The 15,511-nt window shown below is 38.3% G+C and overlaps 1 protein-coding gene across 2 annotated transcripts in view; it reads right to left on the reverse strand.

Moving 5' to 3' along the window:
- Positions 1-239: 239 nt before the first annotated feature.
- camkmt (calmodulin-lysine N-methyltransferase) overlaps positions 240-15,511 on the reverse strand; it is a 116,081-nt gene continuing 100,809 nt past the window's right edge. For both annotated transcript variants that reach the window (XM_072390692.1, XM_072390691.1), the window contains 2 exons: positions 15,101-15,232; positions 240-3,438 (listed from right to left, as the gene is read on the reverse strand). In XM_072390692.1, the coding sequence (XP_072246793.1) occupies positions 3,340-3,438; positions 15,101-15,232 (231 nt within the window). In that variant the 3' untranslated portion in view covers positions 240-3,339. The remainder of the gene's footprint in view (positions 3,439-15,100; positions 15,233-15,511) is intronic.

A 15,511-nucleotide genomic window follows, 5' to 3' on the forward strand; every position in this document is an offset into this window, starting at 1 on the left:
ATGATCTGGGTCTGAGGAAAACTTTATTACATTTGTGAGTATTAAGAAGCAGCTCTGGGCATTAATTTAAGAAAAAAAATATTTAAAAAGAAACAAACGGAAAAAAATCATCACAGAAATTCTTTAGACATCTGCATCGCAACAGAGGTCTTCTTTTGTAATACTGAAATGATAAAAATAATTTAGATTATGATGAACAAAGTGATTTTGATGATTTAAAAGAGAGAAAAAGTCCAAAATTATCGAAGAAAAGATATTTATTTTATTTGCTCATCAAAAACAGATCTACCAACAGAACTTGAACATTCAACTCATTTTTCATTACAGTAAAGCAGAAGGAATTTAAAAAACTCATTGAAGAACCTCACAATATGAGGCCATGTCCAGGTAATACTGGTTCAATGTGTTGATGTGTTTATGGTGTCACGCGATCACAAGCCCTGAATTAAAGTATTCTTAAAAGGTATAAAGGGACTCATCATGATCCTGTTGACCTCGAATCAAATCTAAATGTACCTAATCGTAGAAAATGTCTGGATTTATGCTCATGATGAACATTTTAGAGAGAAGGTCAACTTGAAAATGATCTTAGAAATATGTAAACATGGCGTCTACATATATTTTGTTTGATAAATAGAATAACAAATTAGCAAAGACATTGCTCAATGCAATGGGACAATTCACGGAAACTGCCCATATCATGTTAGCCTGAGCAATCATCAGATCCTGATCTAATTACTGGATTTCTCACTATTGAACATACTATTCAGCAAATCCAACTAACGATCACATGAAAGTCGCAGAGTAATGCTGACTTTGAGAAGTTATTGTCTGTTGTCACAGAGAAAGTTAATATCATCATGATACAAGGGACGGCATCACCATGTGAATGTGTGACATCACAGCAGATTGAGGGTGGTCATTAACTGAGGCAGTGATTTTGCAACAAGCAGCAATGTGACGGGAATGTCAGTGTAACCAGTGATACCAGGTGCTGAGGTGTTATAAAATAACTTTAGTATTGCTGCTGGTGATGTCACACTTGACAGTGATGAAGTCACTGCACACAGTCACAGTGGGGAGGGTGTTTATATGTTAGCCCAGATATATCAAATACAGCAAATCTCATGACAAGTCTGCCTTTAAATGTTAATAGTTAAACTTTAGCAATTCAGTTCAAATTCTCAAAGAGACCAAACTTATAACTGAACTTTTTTTCTGAGGTTACATTCTTATTTCCAAAGTGGATAATCTTCAATATGAGAAATACAAACAGCAACCACTGGGAGATACTGCATAGCTTCTTGGCTGTTGTGCACAGCAATAAATCACAGTGAAATATGAAGTCCCATTACTAGCTGCACCTACAACTGACCCACTGACACTTGCTGATTTATTTTCAAATAAAGAAGCAGATTAACATATTAATGTATGAGAAAACACCTGAGAACATTTAGTTGATAAAAAACAGCATGATTTATCATAAAAACTAAGGAGCAAATGCTCTTGAGGGTAATAGGAGATTCAGAGACTCAAATTCTAACCTGTTATCTACACTAGATGTGGCAACAACATACCCCTGTTAAAAGTGCATTTCCCTTTGTTTGGAGACCCTGTAAATTCATATGTTTAGATGCAAACTGCCAATACTTTTACTGTTTATTTACGGTCATTGTGGCAATAGATACTTTGTGGCTATACTTTACTGATTTAGCTCATTGCCAACTTTAGCAAATGCTCTTTCGGAATACTGTAAATTAGTAAAAAGAAGGAAAAGGCAATCTTTCATTTGCTTTACAAACTCAGATATGTGACATTCAAAAGCAAGAAACTATGATTTTGCTGTATATGTGGAAAGGCTGACTTAAACAGAATGGTTTAAATCAAGGTATTATGTCAAATGTCAGCATTTACACACTAGATGTCAATAATGACATCTATGTTGGAAACACATACACACAAATTCATTACAGTAAACTACACTTGTTTTATAATAATTTCCACAGTATAGGGTCAATAAATACAAAAAGTACTGTGAGAGACTTTACAACCTATGTGTTAGTCTATGTCTGAAGACCCTTGCATGATTCCTTCAGGTTCAGACTTAGAGCAGCTGCACTTACAAGATCTGATTGCCAACAAATGGATGCTTCACTTTAAAATCCTCACAGCTAACACAGTAGATCTGAGGCTGACTTGAACACCATAAGAAAATTCAACACCTTGTTGTTTCCACTTGCCACAAGTCAAGACTGCATTTGCTCAAAATATAGTTATATTCTGAGCAATTTAAGAGTAGAAACTTCTCTCAATTCAGATTACACAACAAAATAATATACATGGTTTGGAAAAAAATGCTAAAAGAGTATTATTTGACAAAAGAACTTTATCAGCTGATAATGTTGTGACGTAAAAAGGTTCAAGTACAATCAAGTGAAATAATGGTATAAGTCTGTGAAAGGATAATAGATTCAGTCAGAGCTTGTTGTTCTATTTTTTCTGTACTGTAAATATAACAAATATGAGTTATGATATCATACTGGCGTGTATAGTTCATATGAATGTGTTTTGTGTTGTCATCAGAAAGGCAACGACCAAAGGAAGCTCAATGCAAAAGCTAATGGGGATCTAAATGAACTACAACTGAAGTAAAAGGAACCAAAGTCAGTCTGTCATTCGGTTTGAGTAGCAGGAGTTGAGTAAAATGAATCACAGTGTGATGTAATGGGGACTATTTGTGCCTATGGCAATAACATGGTGTAATATACAATCTGTAGCTCCTGGGAAGCAACAAATTATCTTTCTTGTGAATGTGTCTTAATGTGTTAATGCACTGTTTTAAGTCGCACAAATTGAGTTCTTAATACTGACTTCTGACTGGGATGAAACAGTTGCATTAAAATGAATTAAAGGTGGAAACTAAGGAAACTGTGAGCTGCTCCACACTGTGTCATTCAGTGAATTAAAGCTGGCGTCCATGCTGAGGCCAGAAACACAGTGGCATGGGTTAACAGTGATTGGTTGAACAGCTAGTTTTGTTGGCTGAAATGATGACTGGGTGATAGGCTAATTAACAGCCATGTTGGATAATTGACTATCCGGCAGAATACTGATTTGTGACTTCGCTGACAGTTTGGCTATGTGGTTCATATTCCTTGACAGAGATTGGAGCTTATTTGTTTGATCAGCAGGTTACAAGGCTGACTGGTTGAGTGACCAGTTTCTTGGTTTGTGGCAGATGGTTAAAACATAACAGATCAGAATATATCCCACTTCTCATCCAAATGCTAAAATGTGGAGTAGAGTAATGCTTATAGCCGAGGGCTCACTTGTTTTGGTTTACTGAGCATGGCTGACAGATTGAGGTCCTTTGGTCAAGGTGATGAGGAGAGGATAATGGAGGTTCTCATCGTACACTTGCTTTCCTTCGCTCAGCATCTGGAAATCACAAAGCAAGAAACACAATAACTAAAAAGACAACCACAGAAATGAAATCCTTATGCTATCTTAGCATGGCAGACATTTTCTCTAATCTTATTATCTTTTTGATGTGGCTGATCATAATTTTCATTTAATTACTCTGTTACATACTCTCCTCCTCAGTGTTCTTTCTTTTTCTGACTCCACTCTACAAAAAACTGTCAAACTTTACACCCGACATGAAAAATGGATGAGGAAGGTCGATGCGCATGTCGATGAAGATGACCAGAATAGAAACTGATTCAGTTATTTCCCAATAACAGGGATCATTAGTTAACGTCCATAAAGATTCACACCTCAATACATTCATCTGCATATCACAACTGAAAAAAGCTCTTCTCAAATATTTCTTAGTTTGTAAAATTTCAGAAAATAGTAAGAAATTTCTGTCCCATTTTTCCTTCCGTCTTTCACATTTCTCACTACCAAGAACCCCAAATGTATCCAGTTCATTCTAAGTTTTGAGACATTCAGGTAATTAGTGAATTTGGCATTATTTGGGACTGAAAAATAATTGTCATGATTAAACTATCAAAATAACCAGTAACCAAAATAGTTACTAAAGAAGACATTGTTTAGGTTTTAATGTGAACACCAATCACGATCACAGCTGTGTGAGGTGCGCCGTGAGATGCCAACTGAGTGCCCTTTTAAACAGACTTTGCAGTTTGGGCATGCACCAGCTAATCAGCTCACTTAGAGCCTGGCCAAATGATCAGGGGGCTTAGGAAAGTGAGTTTAGTGGGTCTGCTCATGTGAGGATGTGGGACTGTTCGTGTGTTTGTGTGTATCTGTGTGGGTGTGTGTGTGTATAGCAAGAATAGGACAGAGAACTGAGTGAAAAGTACTCTTCACAACAAACAGAAACTGAGACCGTTCCCAAATCCACTTACATCAGCGGCATGTAAGTGGTATGCAAATGACCCAAGCCTACTTACCCTGCAAACTCAAATGATGACTGTGAGCTGTGTTTCCAACAAATTGGGCTGTTTTGGGCACTTGTGAAAATCATGATTTTATGAGTCTGTGCAATGTTTAGTTGTTCATGTGTTACACACTTTCTCTGCACAAACATAATGAACAAAATCTACTTCTGTGACATAAGGTTGAGGTCATCATTGTAATTCAACCTTAAAAGGCAAACATCTATACCTTCATCAAACTGAAAGTTTTGCTCTGAGGTATATCCCATGAATCTATCATCCCAGCAGGTCATTTGCTTTATTTAGCTAAAATATAACACAAAACTAGTGCAGTATGTTTAACAAATTACTTTCCTGTAATACCTGTTTCTGTTCCTATTTCTAGGGTGTGAAATTCTTTTGTTTTTGTCAAAACTGTCAGTCTTAAAGACAGGTACAAGCTGTAATTTTGCATCAGTGCTGAGATGCACCTCCAGCAGCAATATGTGATGCCAAGGGCAACCACTGTAGCATCATTCTGAGCAAACCTTTGAGCAGTAGAAGTGACACCAGCCAAAAACAGCTCAAAAGAGAGAAAATATTAGAATGATCTATTAGTTTGAGTTACTGGGTCCTCCCTTTGGCATCCCATTCACAAACCCGTAGAATAGGCGCTTTTACATTAAATCTGACAATTTGGCACTGTCCCACTGATAGTATATGAGTTACAGAATACATAAACACTATAACATGTTGTAAACAATTGGCAAATAAGGATTCATTTCTTAGATTTACTGTAATTTTCTGTGACTGTTGCACCTTGTCTTTCACTTTGTTGATACTTTTTTGTATAAAATACATCCCCTCGCATGTTAAATACTCTTTGCATGGAAAAACACAGCATCACTGCCACATTGTCATAAGCCGGGTTTCCACTTTGATTTGCATTTAGAAGATGTGAATAAGAAAAGGTGAAAGAAAAGGGTAAAATAAAATAAAAAATTCTACTAAGCTTTGACATGCAATACGGGAAAAAAGATAAAATTAAATAAGTCGTCGGCTATTTCCAGTCCAAGCAGGCAAAAGAAATCTCACGTAATTCCCCAGGTATGATGTCCCAGATATTCCCATAGATTAAAGTTGTTTCCAATTCTCTCTTGGATTTCCACTGCATTTGCCGTTTATTACTCGTAAAGGTTTCTTTCAAGTTAGAACAACTACTTCTACTATAGAGCTACAACCTCAAGTAACGTATGGTCTGATTTGATTTTTTTCTTTGTCGTTGTTGCCTTTCAGAAGATCACATCAGATTTGCTTTGCTAGTAAAATTTGACCAAGCTATACGATGTACCTTGTGGAAGGATTTTTCAATCAGTATTTTACACCAGACCATGATCTTTTCCCAGCCCTAATCAATTAGAGGTAAAATAAAAAAAAAAGGATTTCAGATTATATAAGAAGCAAAGTACTCATGGTAAAAATCACTGAAATAGCATTGTCTCATGGTGAAGGTGTGTCACCTTAATCCACCAACAACCCTCTAACCTCTAAACGCAAGTTCGTTAGCTTGTTGACAAAGTAGGTGCTTAAAGTTCGTTACTAAATATTGTCTTTGCACATATTAGTGCTTCAGAATAAGATGATATGAGAAATGTTGACATTACACATAACTGTGGTTAAAAGTTTAAAATGGTAATGTTTTACTCTGGGAAATTAAAATGTGAGGCTTTAAAAAGGAGGGTGGGCCTAAAAAACTCATATGTGCAAGAAAAATGTTTTCTTGCACATACACACCAAGTAGTGTTGACTATCTATCATACATACAAAAGTAGCTTTAAATGATAAGGTAAATACAGGAGAAAGTGGAGGAGGTGGTGGTCTTGACCATTTCTTTTACATAGAGTCAACAGTGTCTCAACATCTGTAAATCAGAAGGTGTGTGTTATTTAAATGGCTACCTGGGGTTGTGCTTCACTTTCCTCCTTGACACAGTTCTCTCCTGTTTCATATGTCCTTGCCACATCTTGTGCCATAAAAGTGTGAAGTCCTCACTCTAATCATCTTTCCTCATTCTCCTTTTTCTCTGGGTTCTCTCGTTTTTGTTGAATATGAACAAACTGCTTGTGTCTGCTTCTTGCTTCTCTCAGTCCTTCCCTGTTTCCCCCAGTGCCCTTTATGTGTGTTATCTTCCTGTAGCCATCCCTCCAGGCCTCGCCCAGTGACTGAACCTCTGACCTCCAGAGAGAATGAGGGAGGGAGAGGATGGTAAAGACAGCAAGAGGAGGCAACCCGGGGGGTGGCTGGGCGTGGAGGGGCAGCTGCCTGCCCCCAGTGCTAAGCCTGCTATGAAGACAGTGACCGGCATTCACATTCAAAATCTACTAGGCACAAGGAAGGAAGTGATAGAAGGAGCAGAAGAGGGATAGAGAAGGAGGGATACAGAAAGGAAGAGGGAGGAGGGAGGGAGGGAGGGAGCTTACACTGTGAAGGCTGAGAGCTCATAGAGGTGAAAAGTTTAACAAGCAAAGCTGTTCCTCCTGATCGCAGGCTGCCTAATCAGCTTCATGGGTGGCTGGCTAAATCGGCTCTCAACCCAACCTGCCATCCCCCCACCCCCCACAATCTATTCTTTTTTTCCCCACTTTCCAAGGTGCAAGTAATTTATTTTATTACAACTTTCACCCTAGCCTTTACCTTCTCTCATTCTGCCTCTCCATATCCCTCCCCTGCTCAGTTTTCTTTCTTCACTGCCCTGCATGTGTAGAAAAAAAGCGAACAAGATGGAAAAAGAAGAAGGAGGTGGCTCTGAGACAAGGGAGGGATGGATGAACCGGATGTCTGCGGTCTCTCTCTGCAGGATTAAGAAATGGAGAATGAGGGATTGGGTGGATGGAGAGATGAGTAGAAGAAGGGATAGAAGGACAGGCTTGACTAAATAGAGAAGTGGGTCGTGATGAAGGAAATAAGAAGATAGAGGGGAGCGGAGGGAGTGATAGTGTAGAAGAAGGAAGATATGTCAGAGAAAAGAGGGATGAGGAAGGGGGTAGTGAGGCAGCTGGGGGAGAGAAAATGGAAAGAAAAACAGGGAGGCAGAAAAAGGGAGGCAGAGGGCACGGACACAGTGGGGATACTATTTATGTATGTGAGACGGGAGATGTACACATGCACACACATGTATGCCCGAGTGTGTGCGTTTGAGTAAAATTAAAATTCATGACTCTCTCTTCACAACCATTTGAGTAACAAGATTAAGATGGCGGGTTAGAAAATAGCGCTGGCATTATCAGGCTGCTTGCAGTCCCTCCAGCTGCTTGCCTCTCTATTCCACAACAGTGGGGATAAGAGGATAACGCGCTAGCCCTGTCTGCCCGTCCCAGCACACGCCTTACACTCACAATCTAACACACACACAGATGCACACGGTGCTTAAGACACACTACCACTGCACATCGGCCTGCCTGCCTGCTGTCGGCAGTCCCTTGAGTGAGTTTGTGTCAGAGTGTGAAAGTGTGTGTGTGTTTGGAAAACTGCAGAGTTGCGAGTTAGGGGCTCAGAGACAGTAGAGAACAGCTAAAAACACACTCTGCCCCTGCTTCACACACAAACACATGCAAAGCAAACATCAAGGCTGGCTGTGTATTCCAAACAAAAATCACACCTGACGTGTTGAACCTGGCACATCGAGGAAAGCTACTGCATGTGTAACAGCATCAGATGGAGGAGCTTAAGTGTTACTGTGAGAAGAAGGAAAGTACTAAACTCCAAACTATATCATCCATCCATCTATTTTCTATACCGTCAAATCCGTCAGTCGGGTCGCAGGGGGGGGCTGGAGCCTATCCTGGACAGGTCACCAGTCCATCACAGGGCCACATAGAGACAAACAACCACACATGCTCACACTCACTCCTTTAGAGTCACCAATTAACCTAACATGCATGTTTTTGGATGGCGGGAGGAAGCCAGAGTACCTGGAGAGAACCCACGCATACAAGGGGAGAACATGCAAACTCCACACAGAAAGGCCCCAGGTCGGGATCAAACCTGGAACCCTCTTGCTGTGAGGTGACAGTGCTAACCACCAGCCCTGATGTATATCAAATTGCCTATCTTCATTATGTGATACAGCTGTACTAAAATCTCTAAGAGTTTAGATTTGCATTGCATTGTGTGTTGCTAGCTTGACATTAAGGTATAAATCGGTATTATCAGGCTGTAGAATCAAATCACAATGACAATGATCATAAAGGTTTACAATAATAAATGTATCATTTCCACCATAAGGTACTGAGAGCAGAGGATTTTGTTTTGCACAGTTGAAGCTTTGACAACTGTCTACTAAACAAATTAATTGTATTATCTTATTTTTGAATTTTTTGGATTTATAGGAAAACATTCTTACACCCTTTCTATTTCTCTAAAATGATGCTGTAAGATAACGTGTTGAAAAAGATAATGTTTGATTTGATCATAACAAGGGAAAAAAATTGACTGAAACTTTTTCTAATATCTAACAGAAACCATTAGTTTTCAGTGTTGCAAACACTTTCACATGCTGGTGGAAATATCTTTGATTATTTCAAGCACCATGGAAGAAAATCCACGGTGAGTGGCCCACTGTCATTTCTGATATGCATTTCTCTTCTGTTGTGATTCCTCCTGCTGAAAGCAAATTTAGCTGAAGAAAGCTAATCTGTTGTGCAAATGAGCAGCAGCTGCTCATTTGGATGTGCATGTGTGTGCACAGAGGTAGTGTATGTTTCCCTTGTGATATCATCATGTGCTGTTTGTTTGTGTGTAATGTCTGGCCAATATGCTGTCTGAGAGATGTCTGGGCTGTGTAAAATGTGATATAGCTCGTTTCTTAGCTGTGTCCACAGTAGGTGTGTGTGTGTGTGTGTGTTTGTGAGTCTAGACTGGTCAGTCGGGCACCTCACACTAAGACACGTACACACAAAATCCACAGAGGGGTAATTCACAGTGTTCATCAGAAGATAAGCAGAGGAGACTTAATCACTTTTAGATGTGAGGGGGACACTTCAACTTGTCCTGATATCCACACACACCACCTGACCCCACTGAGTATGCATAAAATGTGTGACAGTATGTGTGTTTTTCTCAGAGAAAGTGAATTTAAAACATAAGCCAAAAGATCAGACAGTTCCCTTGCATTAGAAAATAAGGAAAAAGAGAGCATAACTTTGAAATGACGGTTTTGTGCCCCACATTATTTCAAATTAAATTTCTCAATTCCCAGCTTACACACACTGTTGTCAAGCAACAAGCAAATTGGGCCTGAGTGGCAATTTTCTCAAGCGGTTGAGGTGCTGAACCATGAGAATTATTTGGTGACTGTGGTCTGCAGCCTTGAGGACCAATCAATTCTCTCCACAGCCTTTTATAACAAAGTTGAACCTTTTTAAAATTTTAGACATGGTTGCGTTCACTTTAATCACAGAGAGGGTACTTATTTCTTTCTTTCTGTCATTTAACTTGCACTTTTTTTTCTTTTTATCTTACTGCATTTATCTGACTGTTTGACTGTTTGAGTTATCATTTTCTTCTAAGTATAACTCAAACAGGATTTCTTACAAAGTGCAACAAGCTCATGATTTTTTTCTCTAATGTTTTCGTATGGATTTAATTCTATATAGAACTACAGGTGAAAATCTTGGTTTCAGTTAAATTATTTAGAAACCTTTTTTGATATCCTCTTAAATTGTTGTTTGAAAATACAAAATCTTTATGATTCAACATAATTGAATGGATGTTTTTGCTGCTCTTGCTGTTAATTACTTTGTTCATTTAGAGATTTGGACAAAATAAAAACTCTTATGGGATTTTCCTTGAGCATCATACAAATCCTTGCAAACCAAACAAATGATTAACTAATGGAATAATCAATCAGCAGATTCTCACAATGACAATAATTATGATTCTTAGCCTGATAATGTAACACATATGTACCATCTATACCAATTAAAGCTGCACAATATCTCTTGTGATTACTTGCATAAGGTAATTACTTTAATTTGGCTGTCAAGCTGTCAAAATTTTAATTGCATGACTCTGTGATTATACGCATTTATATTCAAAGTAATCTATTTTAATCTATAAGTAATCTATTTTTGTAATCTGTTGAACTTTTACCAAAAACATTTTCTAAATGCACCTATGCGCCACAGAAAAGTTCTGTTGCCAACTTGAGGGTAATAATGTGAAATGGGTGTGGGTGAAAAATGGCTGGAGGGACACAACAGAGCACAATCTGGCTTCCGATGGGAAATGCATGTAGACTGAGAGGATGGTATCACTCATAATTAACCAGGAAGTATCTGGATTAGCCCAGTTTGGACCACTGAATGGACCACCTTTTTCTTGAATAACTCTGATGCAAATCTTTGTATTCTGCGTCTTACAAGTGGAAATAAAGAACCGTTTGGGTTGAAGCTACAACATTGTTCTTTCTCATCCCTGTAAAGTTGGACCAAACATTACATGAAAGTCATCAGCATTTAAGGATGCATCAAAGAGACCTTACATGGATGAAAACCTCAGTGTCCAGATGCATGAAATCCCTGATCACTGTTGAAGAAAACCGAGGCCTGTGTTCTGCTGAACCTGCGACTGAAAACGTATGATCACTGTCAGTGGCGTGATGTGACGGACCCAGACTCGTCTGATTACAGCAGCATTTCAGTCCTGACTGCAGGGTGACAGAGCTCGAATACTGAGGTTTTCATCCAGTGTTACTGTTAGGAGCTGTAGTTTATGGAAAGATTACAGAATGTAACATTTTTAGGCTGATGTGTTGTTTTTCACAGGACAGTGCTGAGTGCGATCTGTTACATATTACTGCGACTATCACGATTATTGTTGGTTTTGTGACCAGCTTGCATGTAATATCATAGAGTGGATGTACTGAAAACTAAACGGAGGGTTTTTTTCTTCTTGATCCTGAATATAATTATTCATTCACTTGTATTAACAACAATACATTCTTTTCAATGCCATTAGAATTATATTATATCATATCAATTATATTATATTAGTTAATATAATCTGTGTTTGTGTTACCATTGACAGCTCTTGAGAACCATTTTGTCCATGTGTCCTGATTTAACTTATAGAATACATTCTTTTATTTTCACTGCAGAAGTTCACTTGTAATCAAATGTTTTTTTGTCTGTGTTGTATTGTAAGTATTCTAATTAGGTAAAGGCTGAATATCTTTACATAGACATATAATAAACTTATAATTACGAGACTGATCTGAGGGGACTTATCACTGGCTTCTGACTGGTTTATTTTCCCATTCAAAGTGAATTCATACTTTTACCCAATATCTCCTAATTTCCTAAAAGCTCAGAGTACACAAGGGTACAGGAATCATGTAGAGCACATGGGACAATATGTTTACCCACTCTCTGACTGTCATCAAATGGTTACTGTGCTAAGCTTGACTAAGAAAATATCAATTGTGATTTACTTCTAACAAATTGATATTGTCCTGCTAAACAAGGCAGTATAGCTCCAGCTGCACGCATACAATCTAATATGTGGATTATAACACGAGAAAATATCCTGTAAATCCACTCTATAAAGAAGTTCATTCTCAATGTGTTTTACAAAGCTTCCAGAGTCCCTTTGAAGTAGAATGTAAGGCTGATTGTGCATGCTAAAGTTGGTGAGGGGCAAATAGCAGAAAAGAAAAGGAGTCAGATTTACTTTCTCACTGAGGTTTTGGCCACTTTAACAGGCACTTTAATGTCCACTCTGTTCAATTGTCTCACCAGTGTACAGCGGGTGAACATGTGCGCACCAATTTGGCCCACTCCTTGCTGTCCTGTTCTTCTGTAGCTGTGTGTGTAATGGAGTTAACAGCTGGACACCACTTCTTTTAACACAGCCAACTCCTGTGCTTTCTGTCGCTCCTTACTCTTTCACACTCTTTTTCTTTTCTTCCCTCTCCTATTGTAACAATGGCAGGTTAAGACAGCTTGATTTGCTCTGATGTGTCTTTAAATATGAAACAACAGTGCAGCAGCAGCAGAGTTTTTTAATTTTTTAAATCTTCTTGAATCAAAGATCATTTTTATCATGATGACTAAATACATTTTTGCTTAGGATGCAGACCACAGGCTTCTTCCTATAATTGTCACAGAATGGTATGAAGGAAAAGCTTCATTGCTGGACAGGAGGCCTCAATTCAGTGACAACCAAACTAAAACCAAAATATGTTTACCAAACATATGGTTCCAACAGTGAAAAGACTAAAGATATTCATTCTTTTATTTCCAACAATCAGTAAAGAAAACTGTGGGGCATTTTGGGCAGCCGTGGCTCAGTGGTTAGCCCCCATGCTCCATGGGCACTGTGACTGGCTGCTCACCGCTCCAGTGTATGGCATCTTTCTCCATGAGTGTGTGACCCTGTGCATGTGTGTATTCAACAGGTGCCAATCTGGATGGGTCAAATGCGGAGGAATAATTTCATGTGACTACATGACAATAAAGTCATTTTAATTTAATCTCAAGCTGTGCGTTCATAGAAAGGTGGTTTTGTCATTAGCGGTGGCCCAAACAGCTTTGTTTCTATTTTAACCAGTCCAGTAGTCTACATTGGCAGCATTCTCAGCATTTCAGGACTGGATAGTGTAGTGGTAAGTTTGCCACCTTCTATGTGGGAGACCTGGGTTCAAATCGCCTGCATGAAATGTGCTGCCACTGGCAGGGGCCCTAAGGTAAGACCTCCTTATCCTATCTGCCTAACTGTAAGTCGCTTTGGATAAAAGTGTCTGCCAAATGCAGAAACATTTTACATTAATCTCCACTGAAAATTCTAATTAAACTCTGAGTTCATCCAAAACGGGACTGATCTGTGGCCATCGCTACATTTTCATCTTTTCAATGTGATATTTGGGCTCTTTGGGGCTTAGCTCAAACACACACCATTTGTTATCATATCATATCATATCATATCATATCATATCATATCATATCATATCATATCATATCATATCATATCATATCATATCATATCATATCATATCATATCATATCATATCATATCATTTTAATATTGACATTCACGTTATCTTCATTAAGCTGAGCCGACTTGCTGATAAGGAACACATTGGAAGACAATGTAGGGTTCAGTATCTTGCCCAACAGAAGTTGTCAGTTGAACCAGTGACTCTCTAGTTAAATGAGAACCACTCTACTTCCTGAGCAACAGCTGCCCCATATCTTCAACAACATATATCTTCATACTTTTCTCAGATTAAAAGGCATTCAAGGCCACTATTTTCTGTGGGGGTTTGCAACACCAGTATGGCCCCTCCTTCCTGCAAGCAGTTGCTGAATATCTGTATCTACAGGACAGTGTCCTGAAGTTTCACATCGAAGCAGTAAATCTAAGAAATAACACCTAATTTCCTTATTGAGTTGCATCGGTTATCTTCTAAAGCATACACATACACACCTATGAGCACCCAAAATCCCTCTTCTCTATTCTTCTTATCGAGCACATTAGGTACACGTTATTTAGTCAAACAAGAGAGACAGACAAGCAGATGGAGAGGTAGAGGGAAAAAATCTGATGTTTGTCTTTAACAATATTTAAACTTTACAAAATTATACTTTAACTTAAATGCAGATTTGAGGCAGGCTTCCTGCACTAACTGTAAAACGATGATAACTGGTGAGCTCAAGATCAAAATTAACTATAAAGCAAGCTACCTTAAAATCTCAAAGGATAAAAGAAGGCCGGAGCTCAATGATTCTAATGACTTTTGACTCTGATGAAGACACAGTAGTGTCAAAATGTTAGTCTTCTTTTATCCCTTGATAGTTGATTGTCCTTTATCTGAGTAGCCCTTGATTCAGTTGCATTCTGTTGGAAGATGGGCAGATTTTTTTTATTTTAGATAGCTGACTACCTTAAATTCTCTCAGAATTGGTGGATTGAGCACAGTATCAGAGTAAATTAAACCATGGCAAGTTGATGTATACTAATAAAAGCCATTTTTAACTACACCATTACGAAATGAAAATGAATTAGTCTGCAGTCTTTATTTTCTGTCCCACCTGTCAAAGCAAGAAGAGTCCATTTGATGTTATCTTTTTTTCATACTCACATTTTCACACATAGTTTCGGAAATGTTTCAGAGGTATAGTATATGTAGAAATGAGTGAAACAAAGAGAAGGAAACAAACAGAGATCTTCATAAAGTCTTCATAAATGTCAGACATGTGCCTAAGCCATTTGCATCTTTTAAGTTCAGTTTTCAAGATGGTTTTCAAGATTTTGAGGAAGTAGGATTCAAATTTCATGGGAGTTTTTGTTTTATTTACAGTTTCCTAAATGACGTCTGCCAGATTTAACAGTCAACATGCACACATGTGGTGCACCCACTGCAACCACAAAATCCCATCCCCTGGTGATAATTCAACATAAACAAAAAAAAAGCAACTAATTCTTTCAACACCAAGTTTTTAAGTTAATCCTAATCTTATTTCTATTATTTCGTGTTTGAATTTGTAGCATCTAATTGGTCTGCTCCATCTTCATTTCACTGTACTTGTACATTGACAATAAAGATCTATTTATCTATCTATGCTTGCATACAAGACTCATCTCTCTTGAAATGTCTTCTACTTTTTTGCAGGAAGCTATGGAGTCATGCTGAATGAGTGTCTTTTGGACATGTTTCTTACCTTTAAGTGAACATCCCAGACCTGAGCGTCATACTGCTGGTGTTGAGAGACGTATAATCCAGACTGCTGGGCCAGTTGACAAAACAATGTCAGAGTTTCACCTCGCAGTGGAGCAAACACCAACGCCATGCCCTGATCAAAAAACAACAGGTGGAGGAAAAGATTGACTTTCTTGGGTTGCTTCGGCAGTGAATACAGTGCAATGCAGGGTGCATTTCTGGGGTACTTCACACATATTCCAACACCTCATTTTTTGTTCAGTATTCATGCACAAAGACATAAACACACAGTTAGATGCTAGCATGTCCTTTTTTTGGTAAACATTTCACAACAAACTAAAAGCAGAAAGTTAAAGCTCTACTAATCAAATCATCGGGAAATTAGAAAACACGTGTAAGGGTGAATTTGTCT

Source organism: Leuresthes tenuis, unplaced genomic scaffold (assembly GCF_036924035.1).
Source record: "Leuresthes tenuis unplaced genomic scaffold, fLeuTen1.0.hap1 SCAF_8, whole genome shotgun sequence".
Taxonomy (NCBI): domain Eukaryota; kingdom Metazoa; phylum Chordata; class Actinopteri; order Atheriniformes; family Atherinopsidae; genus Leuresthes; species Leuresthes tenuis.